The following is a 14,273-nucleotide window of genomic DNA, read 5'->3' as shown; positions in this document are numbered from 1 at the left end:
TTCCAAACGGATAATGGTTGCAGGGGACGTTTTGCTAGACTAGCTATTAGCCTCAATCTTCATCGGCCACTGATATCCAAACTTCTCATCAATGGTCGACTCCAAATCATTGAATATGAATTACTACCTACTGTTTGCTTTCACTGCGGCATATATGGCCATCATAAAGATATGTGTCCGAAGCTTCAAGAGCATAGAAATGATCAACCAGTGAATGAGGCTCCTCCACCCCCACCACCGCCCCCGGCTAACGAGAACCCAGCTTCGGATGAAGCGTTCGGACCTTGGATGCTGGTGGAACGGAAAAAACGAAATTCCAGGAACCTAAAATCTGAAAATCAGACTACACAGGATTCTGGCCCCATTATTGCCAAATCCAATCCCATATTTGAAGCAATTCCTAACAATCAGGAATTACAGACAAATTCTATAGTAACCGAAGAAGAATCTGTTAGGCCACCTTCTGTGCCGCAATCATCTCCTGTAATTGCTCCACTGTCTGCCTCAAGGAATACTCATTCAGGAAAAAATAACTCTAAGGGGAAGACCTTAGTTCACCCCAAAAAGGTGACAGTTGTCTCACATGCTACTAAGAAGCAGGCCAACATTGGAGTTAAAGCCACCAAACCTCGTGCACTCGTAAAAAACCCCATACACTGTTTACGTACCACAGTGAGTGCAGCTTCTTCCTCCAAAATGCACGTTCGAGCTTCGGTGAAAACCTTGATCCGAACAAACACCAAGCTATAACATTAACATATGGGGATAATCCAAGTATTCCAGCCGAAGTTCTAGCTCCCTCTATAGCTAGAAAGGGTAATGATGCTATGGTCGAATAATGGGCTATCCTGTCTACCTTCCCTTAATTACTTTATTTATGTATCTCAACATTTTTATATGGAATGCCCAAGGCTGTGGTAACCAGAATTTTATTCGCGTTGCACGTCAGTACATACGTGACCATTCTCCAGACGTTGTGAGCTTTGTTGAAACCCGAATAAGTAATCATACTGCTGACAAAGTTATTGCCAAACTCAATTTTCCTAACTCTTTCAGAGTTGAAGCTGATGGATTTTATGGAGGCATTTGGGTCTGTTGGTATGATCATATTCAAGTTGATGTTCTATTCAGACATTTTTAATTCGTTCACTGTCGGATCCAAAGTAAGTCCAACAACCATTCTGCTCTTGTTACCTTCGTTTACGCAAGTCCGAATCCTGCTAAAAGAAAGGCGCTATGGTCGTATCTTAAACTTCTCTCTGGCCATATTAATGAGCCTTGGGCTGTCTTAGGTGATTTCAAAGCTACTTTATCCCCAAATGACCATAAAGGATGTGTCACCATCCCTTCCTCGGATCAAGACTTTAGCAAAGCAGTTTTTAACTCAGGACTACATGATATGGGATACCAAGGACCAGACTTCACCTGGTATAGAAGATCCTGTGCAGTTCGTCTTGATCGCTGCTTATGCAATGATAAATGGCTTCTATCCTATCCCGATACGCTGGTTTATCATCTCATTCGGATGAAGTCCGATCACAGGCCTCTTTTGCTAACTATTGGTAAAAATCCTAATAGACTGCAACAACGCCTCTTCCGTTACTTTGCTGGTTGGACCCTTCACAAAGACTTTCATAAGTTTGTGAATGATAATTGGGATTCCTCTCTCTCAATAATGGATGTTATCTCCAAGTTTACTGTCGCTGCTAATAATTGAAATAACTCTATTTTTGGTCAGCTCTCACATCGGAAGCACAATGTTATGGCTCGACTCAAGGGCATCCAACGCTATCTCGATAAAAATCGAAGTTCCTACCTGTCCAGGCTCGAGACTAAACTTCAAACTAAGCTGGAATTAATCCTCGATCAGGAAGAAATCATATAGAAACAAAAATCTCGATCGGACTGGATTAACTTTGGCGATAGGAATACGGCTTACTTCCATAAAAAAGCCATTATTAACAAAAGGATTAACCGAATTTACTCTCTCCAAATTTCCACTGGTGATTGGTGTTCAGACACGAATGTTCTTCGGCAAGAAGCCAATGCTTACTTCCAGAAATTATTTTCCCTTGATGATGAGGTGAATGAAACTTTTCCCATCTCTGGTCTATTCCCTATCCTTCCTACTGAAGATTTGCAAAATCTATACTCTATTCCAACTCCCATGGAAATAAAGGAAGTCTTATTTGCTATGGCTCCTCTCAAATCCCCGGGAGTAGATGGGTTACATTCACATTTCTATCAAAAACATTGGGACATTATTGGCGCTTCGGTTTTCTCTACGATCCAAGATATTTTCTCCGGAAGCAACATTGAGCCTTCCTTGAACAAAACAATTCTTGCTCTCATTCCTAAAGTTCCAAGTCCTTCTAGTTTCAAAGACTTTCGACCCATCAGCCTTTGCACTGTTTTATATAAGCTGATCACCAAGATCATTATCAGACGCCTTCAACACAATATGCCTAAACTTGTTGCTCCTAACCAAACAAGTTTTATTCAGGGTCGTAGCATCTCAAAGAATGTCATCATTAACCAGGAAGTCATTCACTCCATGAAACATAAGAAAGATAAATATGGATGGATGACTATTAAGGTGGACTTGGAGAAGGTATTTGATCATTTACGTTGGGACTTTATAGCTGATACTCTGTATGAAGCAGGCTTTCCCCCTACAATCACCGACTCATATTGCTTTGTATATCATCCTCTACGATGCAAATCCAATTCAATGGAGACCTTAGTTTTGAATTTCAACCGCAACGTGGAGTTCGGCAAGGGGATCCAATCTCTCCTTACCTTTTCGTTCTTACTATGGAAAGACTAGGTCACCGTATTCAGCTTGCTTCTGAAAGAGGTGATTGGAAATTGTTCAAGCTTGTACGGGGTGGCCTTCCTATCAGTCATCTATTCTTTGCGGATAACCTAATCCTATATGCCAAGGCAACTACTGATCAAGCAATATTGATTGACAATATTCTAGCAGAATTTGGCCACTATTCTGGTCACAAAGTAAACAAACTAAAATCTCATATTTACTTCTCGCCAAATACTAGTGCTGACTCAGCAAATTCAGTATGTTCTCATCTTGGCATCAAGCAAGTCTCTAACTTGGGTGTTTATCTCGGAATGTCGGTGATGCATAAGCGTGCCACTTGTGAATTCTATGCCTTTATAGTTGACAAAATTAAATCGAAGCTCCAATGGTGGTCGGCTCGATCCCTCTCTTTTACTGGTCGGGTTACTCTTGCTAAATCCGTTCTTATGGCCATTCCCACACCTATTCATGCAAACTTGTTGGTTCCCTTCCAAAGTTTGTCACGACATTGAAAAAATCGTTCGACACTTCATATGGACTTCTAACGACCAATCTCGTGGCATTCCTATTGTTAGTTGGGACACCTTATCTCAACCTAGACACAATGGAGGTCTCGGTATCAGGAGGTTACATCAACATAATTCGGCCTTCCTAATGAAGCTTTGTTTTGCAGTTGCTTCGAACACAGAGACATACTTCATAAAATTACTTCGACAAAAATATAAGGTGACATCTATGTGCCCACCTTCCATCATGCGGCTGAATTGCTCTCATTTGTGGAGGTCTCTATCCAAGGTATATGATAATTTCCATAGTTTCATCTCTTGGTCCGTAGGTGATGGTGCTTCTACAAGATTTTGGCACGATAATTGGCTGCCGAAACTTGGACGTCTCTCTAACTGGAAGCAAGAGAGCATCACTATTGAAGACAACTTGATGGTTTGTGATGTTTCCCAATCAAACAGTAGCTGGAACTGGAACTTCATTTGGCAGACTCTTCAGCCTTCCACATTCCAACATATTTTGAATATCCAGCCCCCTAATCCCAATGCTGTCACTGATAGTTGTTCCTGGTTTCACGGCAAGAATGGTGAATTCTCCGTGAAATCCGCTTATAACCTTATTACTAAAGAACTTTGGAATCCTAGAGACGTTAAATGGATTAAGCTCTGTCGTCTTCCTATCCCGGAGCGTATCAAGCACTTTCTTTGGATTTCCTATCGAGATCGATTACTAACGAATGTCAATTGATGTGCGCGTAACCTTATCGATGATCCTCTATGTCAAATATGCGGATCAGCTAATGAAACTTTGTTGCATGTGTTGCGAGATTGCAAACAAACTGCTTCTCTTTGGCAATTGATCATTCGATAGCAGCAACTTCAGGATTTCTTCACTCTAGGAACTAATGAATGGCTTATGATGAATCTTGATTCCAATCGACTTTTTGCAGGTTCAAAAATCCCTTGGAAAACTTTATTTGCTTCCATAGCGTGGCAGATCTGGAAGCGAAGAAATTCATCCATATTCTCCAATCTGTCCCTCTCTAATGATCAATTACTCAACCACAACAAAAACTGGGCTAATTATTTCATCACTACGACGTCTGGTTTCTCGACCGGTACTGCTTTTCCTCGCCCGGAACTTATTCAATGGCGACCAGCGCCTGCTGGCTGGTTTACGCTCAACACGGATGGTGCAGTTCATCATACTTCCTCTCTAGGATCGGCAGGTGGCATCATCCGGAACAAGGATGGAGATTGGATCGTCAGATTTAATAAAGCGATTGGTATTTCCTCCCCATTTCAAGCTGAACTCTGGGAGATTCTTAAAGGACTTCAATTAGCGTGGTCCCAATGACTCGAGCACCTCCAATGCCAAACGGACTGTGCGAAAGCTCTAACACTTGTAACTTCTTCAACAGCCGCATCCAACCCAGTGCCTATTGTCAGATCTATCACGAGCCTTATTTCAAAACAATGGAAGGTTGATTTCATTCTCATACGTCGTGAAGCCAACGCTGCATCAGACTTCCTTGCAAAATCTATCGTCGTTTCAAATGATCAACCATGCATATACATTGAACCTCCCTAGGAGATAATACCTCATCTTGCTCGAGACCTTCATGGTCCTGCTTTTACTCGCTCCTAGTATTTCATTGTAATAGTCTTCCTTTAATTCAAAAAAAAAGTAAAATTAAAAGTTATTTTTAATAAGTAACTTCTTTCGAAAGTCTTTTAATAAGGAAATATATTCAATAATAAAAAGATAATAATAAATTTCAATTAAAACAAAAAAGGGAAGGATTTTCATACATGTGAGTAACTGTTAAGAAATGCTTCAAAAAGAGTATTGTAATACACTCATCTTACATACTTATGTACATTCATATGCTGAATATCTACATATATTATAATAAGTTAATGTTTTTATTAAATAAATATATATTATTATAACATTGTAATATAATATTACAAAATAACTAAAAGCTACAATTATGAAGTGTTTAATGGTTTAACACAACTATACAATTATTTTATTATTCTATTTAGAATTATTTATTAAATAATTTTAATAAATATATTTTCCTCTTATTCACATCGTATGTATGGCGTGATCTATATATTATTAATGAATTAAAAAGTTAAAATTTTGATACTTTTTTCGTGCTTAAATTTAAATTTTAAAATTTAAATTTTGATGTAAATTTATAAACCTTTATAATATTATTAGTTAGTCTGAATAAGTAACATAATTGTTAATGTTATTTTTTTAGAAACATTTTTAACACACACATGTACATATATGTTAGCATGAATAATTGAAACAATTAATTTATAAGAAAAAGATCACATAAGCATTCTGCCGGTGCTAATTATTTATATTGATTAATGATATTATAGAATTTAAAAAAATAATGAAATTAAAATATTATGGTTAATTTAAAATTCAGTACGTTAAGAGAACTAAAACCATAAATTAATCTAAAATTAATAATGAAAAATAAACTTTAGAGGTAAACTGTTGATAAACCACTTAATAATTTCACATGCATTCTAGTATATATTTTAAGTTTTTTTAATAATCATAAATAATTTTACATAATATATAAAACTAAATTAATTCTTAAATTAAATCCAACCATTAAATAATTTTTTTACCATAATCGAGTACTTAGATAGTAATTTATTACATGTAACAGAATTCTTTATCAAAATGTTTATAAAAACAATAAAAACATTATTATTAAGTATAAAATTATTTAATGAGTTTAGATGTTAAATTGTTTAAATAGCATTTAAAATATAAAATTTATTTAAAAAAAAGTTGAATTGAGTTTGTTAGTTGCAAAGTAGATCACATTATTTTCCACCAAACAAAAAGCAGGGCATTCAGCAAAAGGGTAAGCGACGGAGAGCAATTTAGGCTGAGCCACGCATACCATTGCCTTGGGCTCCCCCTTTTGTCCTTGTGAAAACAATCCCACTTCCACTTCCACTTGAAGCCAAACAAAGATAGATGGGTTTGGCAGCAGTTAAAGGAGGATCCAATACCAGCAACGGCAACAAAGAAAGCAAAGGAATGAGTTTACTCTTGGTGTTCTTCCATGGCGGAGGAGACCAAAACAAAATCACCACCAATTCCTCCTTTGATAACCAAAACACTACCACACCCAGAAGATTCATTAAAAGAACAAGCACTTCCACTCTCCTTTCCTCCAAAGCTCAGTCCACCATTTCGATTTGCCTTCTCTTACTCTTACTCACTCTTCTACTCTTTACTCTCTCTACTTTTGAACCTTCCCCCACCATCAAAAACCCTCGTCGAATCTTGTCCCAGAATACCCAATTTACTCCTCCTCCTTTTAAAAGCTTCTTTCCGATGTGGGATTATAAGTCACTGAATGTCAAGCAAAAACCCAGTGTTTTTCCCTCTTCGTTCGCTTTGCAGAGAATGGGAACTTTGTATAGACGTGGGACGAAAGCCATGAACGATCTTATAGTCAGCCATGTTGTTGAAGATTTTACTGAAGATGAACTCAGGCTTTTCTTAAGAGTCTTGCATAGGTCTGGTATCACTTCAAAAGCCGACATTGTTTTTCTTTTTGCTTCTCCTTTTCTATCTTCGAGATTCAGCTTTGTTATACATGAAGAGAACGAGTCGTTCTTGAAACTCATTCAACACCACGTAGAGTCTAATAACAAGGGGTCCCGTGACTCGGTGCTCGGTTTTGACTCGACCCAGTTTTGGAAATATGGGAAGAAAGATGTTGGGGAGACGGAGACTATTTGGGGAAAGAAGGGGAGCCGAGGGAATTCTTGCAATTCGACTGCAGCTGAAAGCGAGTCAACGCGTTTGACTTACGGCTCGGTTGTGGGATTCGATGTGAACGAGTTGGATCCAGAGAACTCGCTGGCTGGGTTTTTAGATCACGTTTCGATGAGTTTCAGAAGATGGGCATGTTATCCAATGTTATTAGGAAGAATCAGGCGAAATTTTAAGCATATAATGTTGTTGGATGTTAAAAGCTTGTTGCTACTGAGTGACCCACTCGACAGTGTCAGGAATCGGAGTCCCGAGTCTGTTTATTTACTAACAAAGGAAAGCGGCTCCGGCAAGCATGGCAAGAGGAACTCGGATAAAACTAAGTCTCACTCTCAAATAAACTCAGCGATTTTGATGGGCGGGGCTAGAGGAATTCGGAGGTTAGCCAATGCAATGTTGACGGAGATCGTTAGAGCTGCAATGCAGCATAAGAAGAAGAAGAAGGATTCGATATCCGAGTCAGAAATCTTGAGTCAACTCGTCGGCACTGGACATGTATTGAAGAATGTTGATTTGATCACATCGACCGAGTCAATTCAGGAAGCGAGCTCACTCACGGGTTCGAAGTTCAACTCAGCTGGATCAGATTATTCAATAATCCAACGCGGTAATAGTAATCATGATCTTAATTCCGTAATTATGCAGCTAATATGTTTACGTGAAACAAATTCTTATGTTTATAGGGATTGTTAGTGAAAAATATATGTTGTAGCCTTTAGAAAATAAATATATATATTACTTTATGTTTTAAAATGTATATAATTTTAGATTATAGGGATTTATTTAAGAACAAATAAAGAATGATCAAGCTTCTACCTTTTTGTTGTCAACATTTTCTAATTGTGAATTCATTCGGTGTGTTATTACGTATCGTGTTTAAAACTATAATTAATAAAATCATATATATTTTTGAAACAAATATAAATCATATATTTTAAATTCAATCAAAGTGTTTAAATGATATTAAATAAATTTGGATCAATTTTTTCTCTAGATTTCAAGATTTTGTAAAACTGTAGGGATTATGTTATATATATAAAAACTAAAACTTAAGATCTACTTAAATAAAATCAAATTGATTATCAAATTACTTACTATTTGAATTTATATTTATACACGCTGAATTCATAATATAAATTATATTTATATTACTCCTATAAATTTGGTATATATAATTTGTAGTAATAATGAAAGATGTATGGTTGAAACTGTCTGGTCGGTATGAGACAAGAAATAAAGGGTTAAAAATATTTTATTTTAGGAATTTTCGCGCAGCTGATTGAATAGCGGCTTCTAGAATCATACTAGCAAGCAACGGTGTCGTTTTCATTCACGTTGTCATATGCATCGTAAATTTGTTCACAAAAGAAAGAAAAAGAATCCCCACACAGGTCAGCGAGGAGTAAAACTTTTCTTATAATTTAATTGATTAATTGGATTTTAAATGTGTTTATAAATGTTATAAAATATTATTTTAATTCTAATAGATATTAATTTTCAAGGAAAAAATCGTTTGTTCTCATGAAAATTTGTATTTATGTTTTATATCTTGTATAATATAATATATACATGATTTAATTTAATTATTTTTATATGAAAATACCAGCGTACAATAAGCAATCATTGTACTATACAATTTCCACACTAAATGAGGGGTCAACAACGACAATGATACTTTTCATTGTTTTATTTTACTGATTTGATCCCATGATGAAAATTCTTTATTTCCCCCACATTATCCCAAAGTAAACAGAATTAAAGAAGAAAAAAACTTTATCGTACAGCTTTTATAGGCAATCGTATTTCCTATATAAATCTCAAAAGAATATTTATAATGCACATTATGTTCCCAAACACACAATTTCTTACGTACACACATGAAAGCAAATTGATTTGGATAGTATTATGATATGAATTTTCCATACAACATATCTATTTATTCTCATATATTGTTTGTAGTATATATTTGTTCAACTATTATATCTTAAAGAGAATAATGATAAAGTATAGAATTCAAACTATATTATAAAAAATATTTTTAACCACATGCCAGGGATTGGTATTCCCAATCAGATTTCTTCCTTTTTTTTTAACAATATCAATGTGACAATTAAAAGTTGGAATTCATAAATACTGGATTTCTAGTTAAAAGAGAGTTCTGACATTAAATCTTCGCCGCCTGCACTGACTTACGGCGAAGAAGTTACTAGGAAGGAGAGAAGAAGGTGCAGCATTTGAAATAATAATAATAATAGGTTTGCTAAAAAGGAACGGAGACATTGAGCGTCACATACAGGTGAAATTACCAAAAGCCAATCGCACCGACACCCTTTAGCCTGACACGTGTCCCATTCACACATGAAAATTTATACCCAGCTTTTCGGGTTAATCTCATGGCCAGTACTGTTTATACCCATCGTGTCATGTCTGAATTATTAATTAGATTTAACATACTTATATGTAAATACGCATGTCTGGATTATTAATTAGATTAAAATTTATTTTTACATTTAATCATAAAGTATTAAAAGATTAAAGATAAATATATATATATATATATTAATATCAAGTGCACTAAAATTTAGAACACATTAAAATTTTAACTAAATTATGAAAAAGCGATTGAAAATAGAAAGTTGAAGTGTTTATATGGATGGACTACCATGTTGAGATGTTACCGTGTGTGCACAATTGGGATGGGGGGGGGGGCACAAAGAGAGAGAGAAAATTCAAAGCTCAAGTACGGAAATTGCTGCTCTAGGGGATTTAATGTACCAATGCTAGCTGTAAAATTGCAAATATTACAGAATATAAAAAGAAGGGAAATGATCTCCCTTAAAAACGTGAAATTCTGGTTTATAGGATACTCCATGTTTTTTTGGACCACACCATTCATTCATGTTAAGCCGAACCTTGTTTTAGGTGAATTATATTTGCTGTCTGTCCTTGTAGTTTAATTGCTAATACAGTACAAGAGACTATCTAGTACGGGCAACAGACCAACACTCATATCTTGGCATTGGACATACACTCTACTTTAGGTATAATAATTTATATAAATTCACTTATAACAAAATAAACGATTCACAACTGGATATTTTAAAAATATCATTTTATGTTATGTTTTTCTAATAATAATAAAACAATGTGAATGAAGTTTGAATAATGAAATTATAATATTAAATCGAATTCAAACAAATATATTAGATATTGATACTCCAAAAATGTGAACGGTTCACTCGTAGGGGCTACTTAGGATTACAGGCTCACATGAGAAAGCAAATGAATATTAGGATAACATTATTATTATTATTATTACAGGATTAATTCACAAGACATCCTTGTACCCTACAAAAAAAACCCCAAGACATCCCTAAATCATGTGCAAATTTAAATTTTATTTTAATTAAATTATCAAGTTAAAGTATAGTTTAATCATGTTATTATATTAATTTAAGGGTAAAATACATAAATGGTCCTGTGACTATATAATATTGTTTTATTAAGTTAATTGACTATTAAAAGCTACAAACTGATTTTCTGGCTATGAAATGTTAATTTGTTAAGTATTCGACTATTAAAAGTTATAAATTGGTCATCCGACTATTGATCATTTTCTAAACTCGTAATTTTTTCGTTAAAAATTGATGATTGTCTAAGCTCGATGTTAACATAATAAATGAATATGATAGTCGTTCATTCTTTTGAGATTCTAAGATTATATTTTATCATATCACAATTAACAGATTAATGTTTAACTCAGAATATAGTCAAATTTTAACGAAAAATGACGAGTTTGGAACATAATGAATAGTCGAGTGGTCATTTTATAACTTTTAATAGTTGAGAGACTCAATGAAGCAACACTCTATAGTTAAAGAATCATTTTATAACTTTTAATAGTTAAAAAAACTTAATAAAATAATATCTTATAGTCGGATGAACATTTATATACTTTACTCTTAATTTAAATGTCATTCACCATTACTCGTTATTTATATTATTAAATGTTAATCTAATGTACTAAGTTTTTTTAAACATAAGATAGTTGATAAATATCTTTTAAATATGTCAAATTTAATTAATTAATCTTTCAAGTTTAACTTATAACTTAAGAATATATAGCAAAGTTAATCATAAAATTATTAACATACTAAATGTTAATTTTTTGTGATTTTTTAAATTTGGATATTACAACATACATAAAAACAATACATGTTTTTCATTCAAAAAATCTAGTTTTCTCTTATTGGTGTGCTGCTCGTCTCTTTTCTTTTTTTTTTTATCTTTATTGATCGACGATGACACTAATTTAAATGTTGATTGTCGATCATCGATATTCTTTAGTCTTTTTCTTTTCTCATATCATATCTCTATTTTTTTTAGTTTTTGATTTTCAATAAGTGTTCTTGTATGATGTGTAACGCCCTGAATCCCGGGTTAGTAGTTCGGGTCAATCCGAAGCCCAAAGTTGAACCATTGGATCTTATTATATTTGTTAGACCAAGTTGTTGTCAGTGGGCTTAAGTTAGGACCCAAGAGAGTTAATGAAGGGAGATGAGTAATTTATGATAACAAACATAAAGGGAATAAAAGTGTATTTTACCCATAGCTATTTTGGAAGCTGAAAATCCCTAATTATATTATGTTTTCACAGTGAACAACCCCCTTACACAACTCACCAAACACTCTTCCTATCTTCTCATCTTTCTCTCTTCTTTTATCTTTCTTTAAGTAAGAATCTCAAAGAAATTCAAGCCTAGTTGGATCCATCCAAGGTAAGATTATTAAACCTTATCCTTCTATATTCATTTTGAGCTCCATTTCACTAGTTTTTATCCATAGAACCAAAAACGGGTATTGAGAGATTTGTGGGAATCTATAAATTCTAACTAAGTTTTGAGTTATAGGGAGTTTGTTTAGATGTTATTCAACCCCTTGATGGATTGATAATCCATTTTCTCATTTTGTTTAGTGAAGGAGATAGGAGAAAGCTCAAGAGCTAAAGGAAAGGAAAAGTTGAATCTTGATTGAGTTGAGAAAGTTTCTAGCCATCCAAGAAGCAAGGTAACACCTTTACAACTCTTACATACTCCTACTGAGTCATTAGAAATTCAAAATAGTTTAAATGGTTGAGTTGAACATGATAAGCATTTTCATGGTGAAATTCTTGTTTTAGAGTTACAAAATGGGTTTAAAGCCTCTATTATGACCCTTGTTGATCAAATAAAACTTTAAGCATGTTTGGGGACCTCACTAAGGTCTTTGGGATTCAATTATAGCATTTTAGTATGTATTATACGATTTCTGCAGGTAAAGTATCGATACTATTGGGATAGTATCGATACTAGTTCTTCGTTTTGGGGAAATTCATGAGGTTCTGGGCAAAAGTATCGATACTCTTTCAATAGTATCAAAACTTTAGGTCATAGTTTTGAAACTCCCACAAATTTTCGAAACAAGGCAGAACAGAATGTTTAAAATATCGATACTTATATAAAGTATCGAAACTTTTGCAGTAGTATCGATACTATTGGGTTAGTATCGATACTTTCAATCTATTTTAGGCAAAAATGTCAGTTTTTAAGGGAATTAGACTCGAGGTACCCAACACTTCTTTTTATTGTCAAATATGACTGCAAGTGAGAATATTAATGATACTAATTACACTTAGAAACAAGATTTATTAGGATGACATAAAAATAGCCTTGGATGATGCTCAGGAAACGACCAGGACACCCGAGTTCCTTTAGAAAATGCTAGCTTATCGAAAGTATAGATTCAATTCAGATATATCCTTAGGTATGGCGAAGTCCCTTCTGACTAACTATGTTTGTCGAGGCCTTAACACTCTTTAGAAGAAATGGTGGGATAGTTGTATGGTTTCCGATGCAGAGAATTCTGGGGTCATATCTAGAGTAGACTAGAAGGATGTGTAGCTCCGAGATGCAAAACCCTTAGTCGCACCATGATGTATACCATAGTGTATAGAGTGAGTATTCAATAATACTCACTAAAGCATTTTTAAAGCAGGCTAGCTTGGGCGCAAGGTCCAACACTCAAAGAGTGGGCTAATAGAACAAAATATATTGTAGAACAGATAGTAGTAGACTTGGTAGGCTGAGCATGTCATGAACGCTTTTAGTATGACTTAGTTGTTACTGTGGCGCTGGGCTAATTAGCTCAGCGTTTGAAATTTGTTTCCTTAAATAGGTTAGTCGATGAGCAGTCCGATGACTTTTTGACAGCAGTGATTCAAACCCAGTTAGTGCATAGTACGTCTCGAGTTCATCTTTAGAAGGCATGTATATTTGTAAACCCCTATTTGTATATTTTTGTATGAGTTGTAACTCATTTTAAACTATGGTTTGTATGATTTAAACATTATTTTGGGAGCTCCTAATGTAAACTATTTTATTTAAATTGTAGTTGATTATTTTAGCATGAGTGATAACAAATGGTAATTTTAAAAGAAAAAAAATAGTTAGCCACTCCGGTGGTTCCGTGTGACATTCTGATCGGTCGACTTTGTGTCGTACTGATTTAGGGTGTTACATGACATGTTTTCATCTATCTCTATGATATGTTTTCTTCTGCTTTTATGACATGTTTTCTTATGCCTTTTGGCATGTTTTATGTTGTTTGGTCATTTTTTATTTATCTTTTCTAAGAGCCAATTTGACATCGCCACGACTGATCAAGATGTTGCTTATTTGATATCTTGTTGATCTTCCCTGCTTTGGACCCTCATATTGGATTTGAATACCTGATTTGCGTTCATAGATAGCTTTTCACGTCGCTCGAGTCTGATTTGAGATTTGTCGATGTTCTTTCAATAGCTTGACCCCTTTTTTTGGTTCATTTGCCGATGCAATCATATATGTTTGTATCTATCTTTGTTCGAGTTTTTTTAGTTAGATTTTTAATATTTTCTTGTATGATCCTTATGTGATATTAAATTACTAGTTTGTTTCAATGATTATAAGAAATTGTCCTAATTATGTGACTAAATTTACTATTAAGATTATAAATGTTTATTGTAATTTGGGATAATTTCTATTTAAAATAAAATTAATTGATTCTATAAAAAAATTGTGATTTTTTTATTAATCTAAGATAAGTATAAAAC

General features: G+C 34.3%; 1 protein-coding gene across 1 annotated transcript; it reads left to right on the top strand.

The window, feature by feature from the left end:
* Window positions 1–6,337: 6,337 nt before the first annotated feature.
* LOC120128645 lies at window positions 6,338–7,837 on the top strand. The gene has a single exon (XM_039146294.1). The coding sequence runs from the start codon at window positions 6,338–6,340 to the stop codon at window positions 7,835–7,837; it is 1,500 nt and encodes a 499-aa protein (XP_039002225.1).
* The last annotated feature ends 6,436 nt before the right edge of the window (window positions 7,838–14,273 follow it).

The sequence above is a fragment of the Hibiscus syriacus genome, unplaced genomic scaffold (genome assembly GCF_006381635.1).
Source record: "Hibiscus syriacus cultivar Baekdansim isolate YM2019G1 unplaced genomic scaffold, ASM638163v2 tig00110482_pilon, whole genome shotgun sequence".
In the NCBI taxonomy this organism is placed as follows: Eukaryota; Viridiplantae; Streptophyta; class Magnoliopsida; order Malvales; family Malvaceae; genus Hibiscus; species Hibiscus syriacus.
The sequence above is the reverse complement of the archived record's forward strand: the minus strand, read 5'-3'. Positions and strand labels throughout refer to the sequence as shown.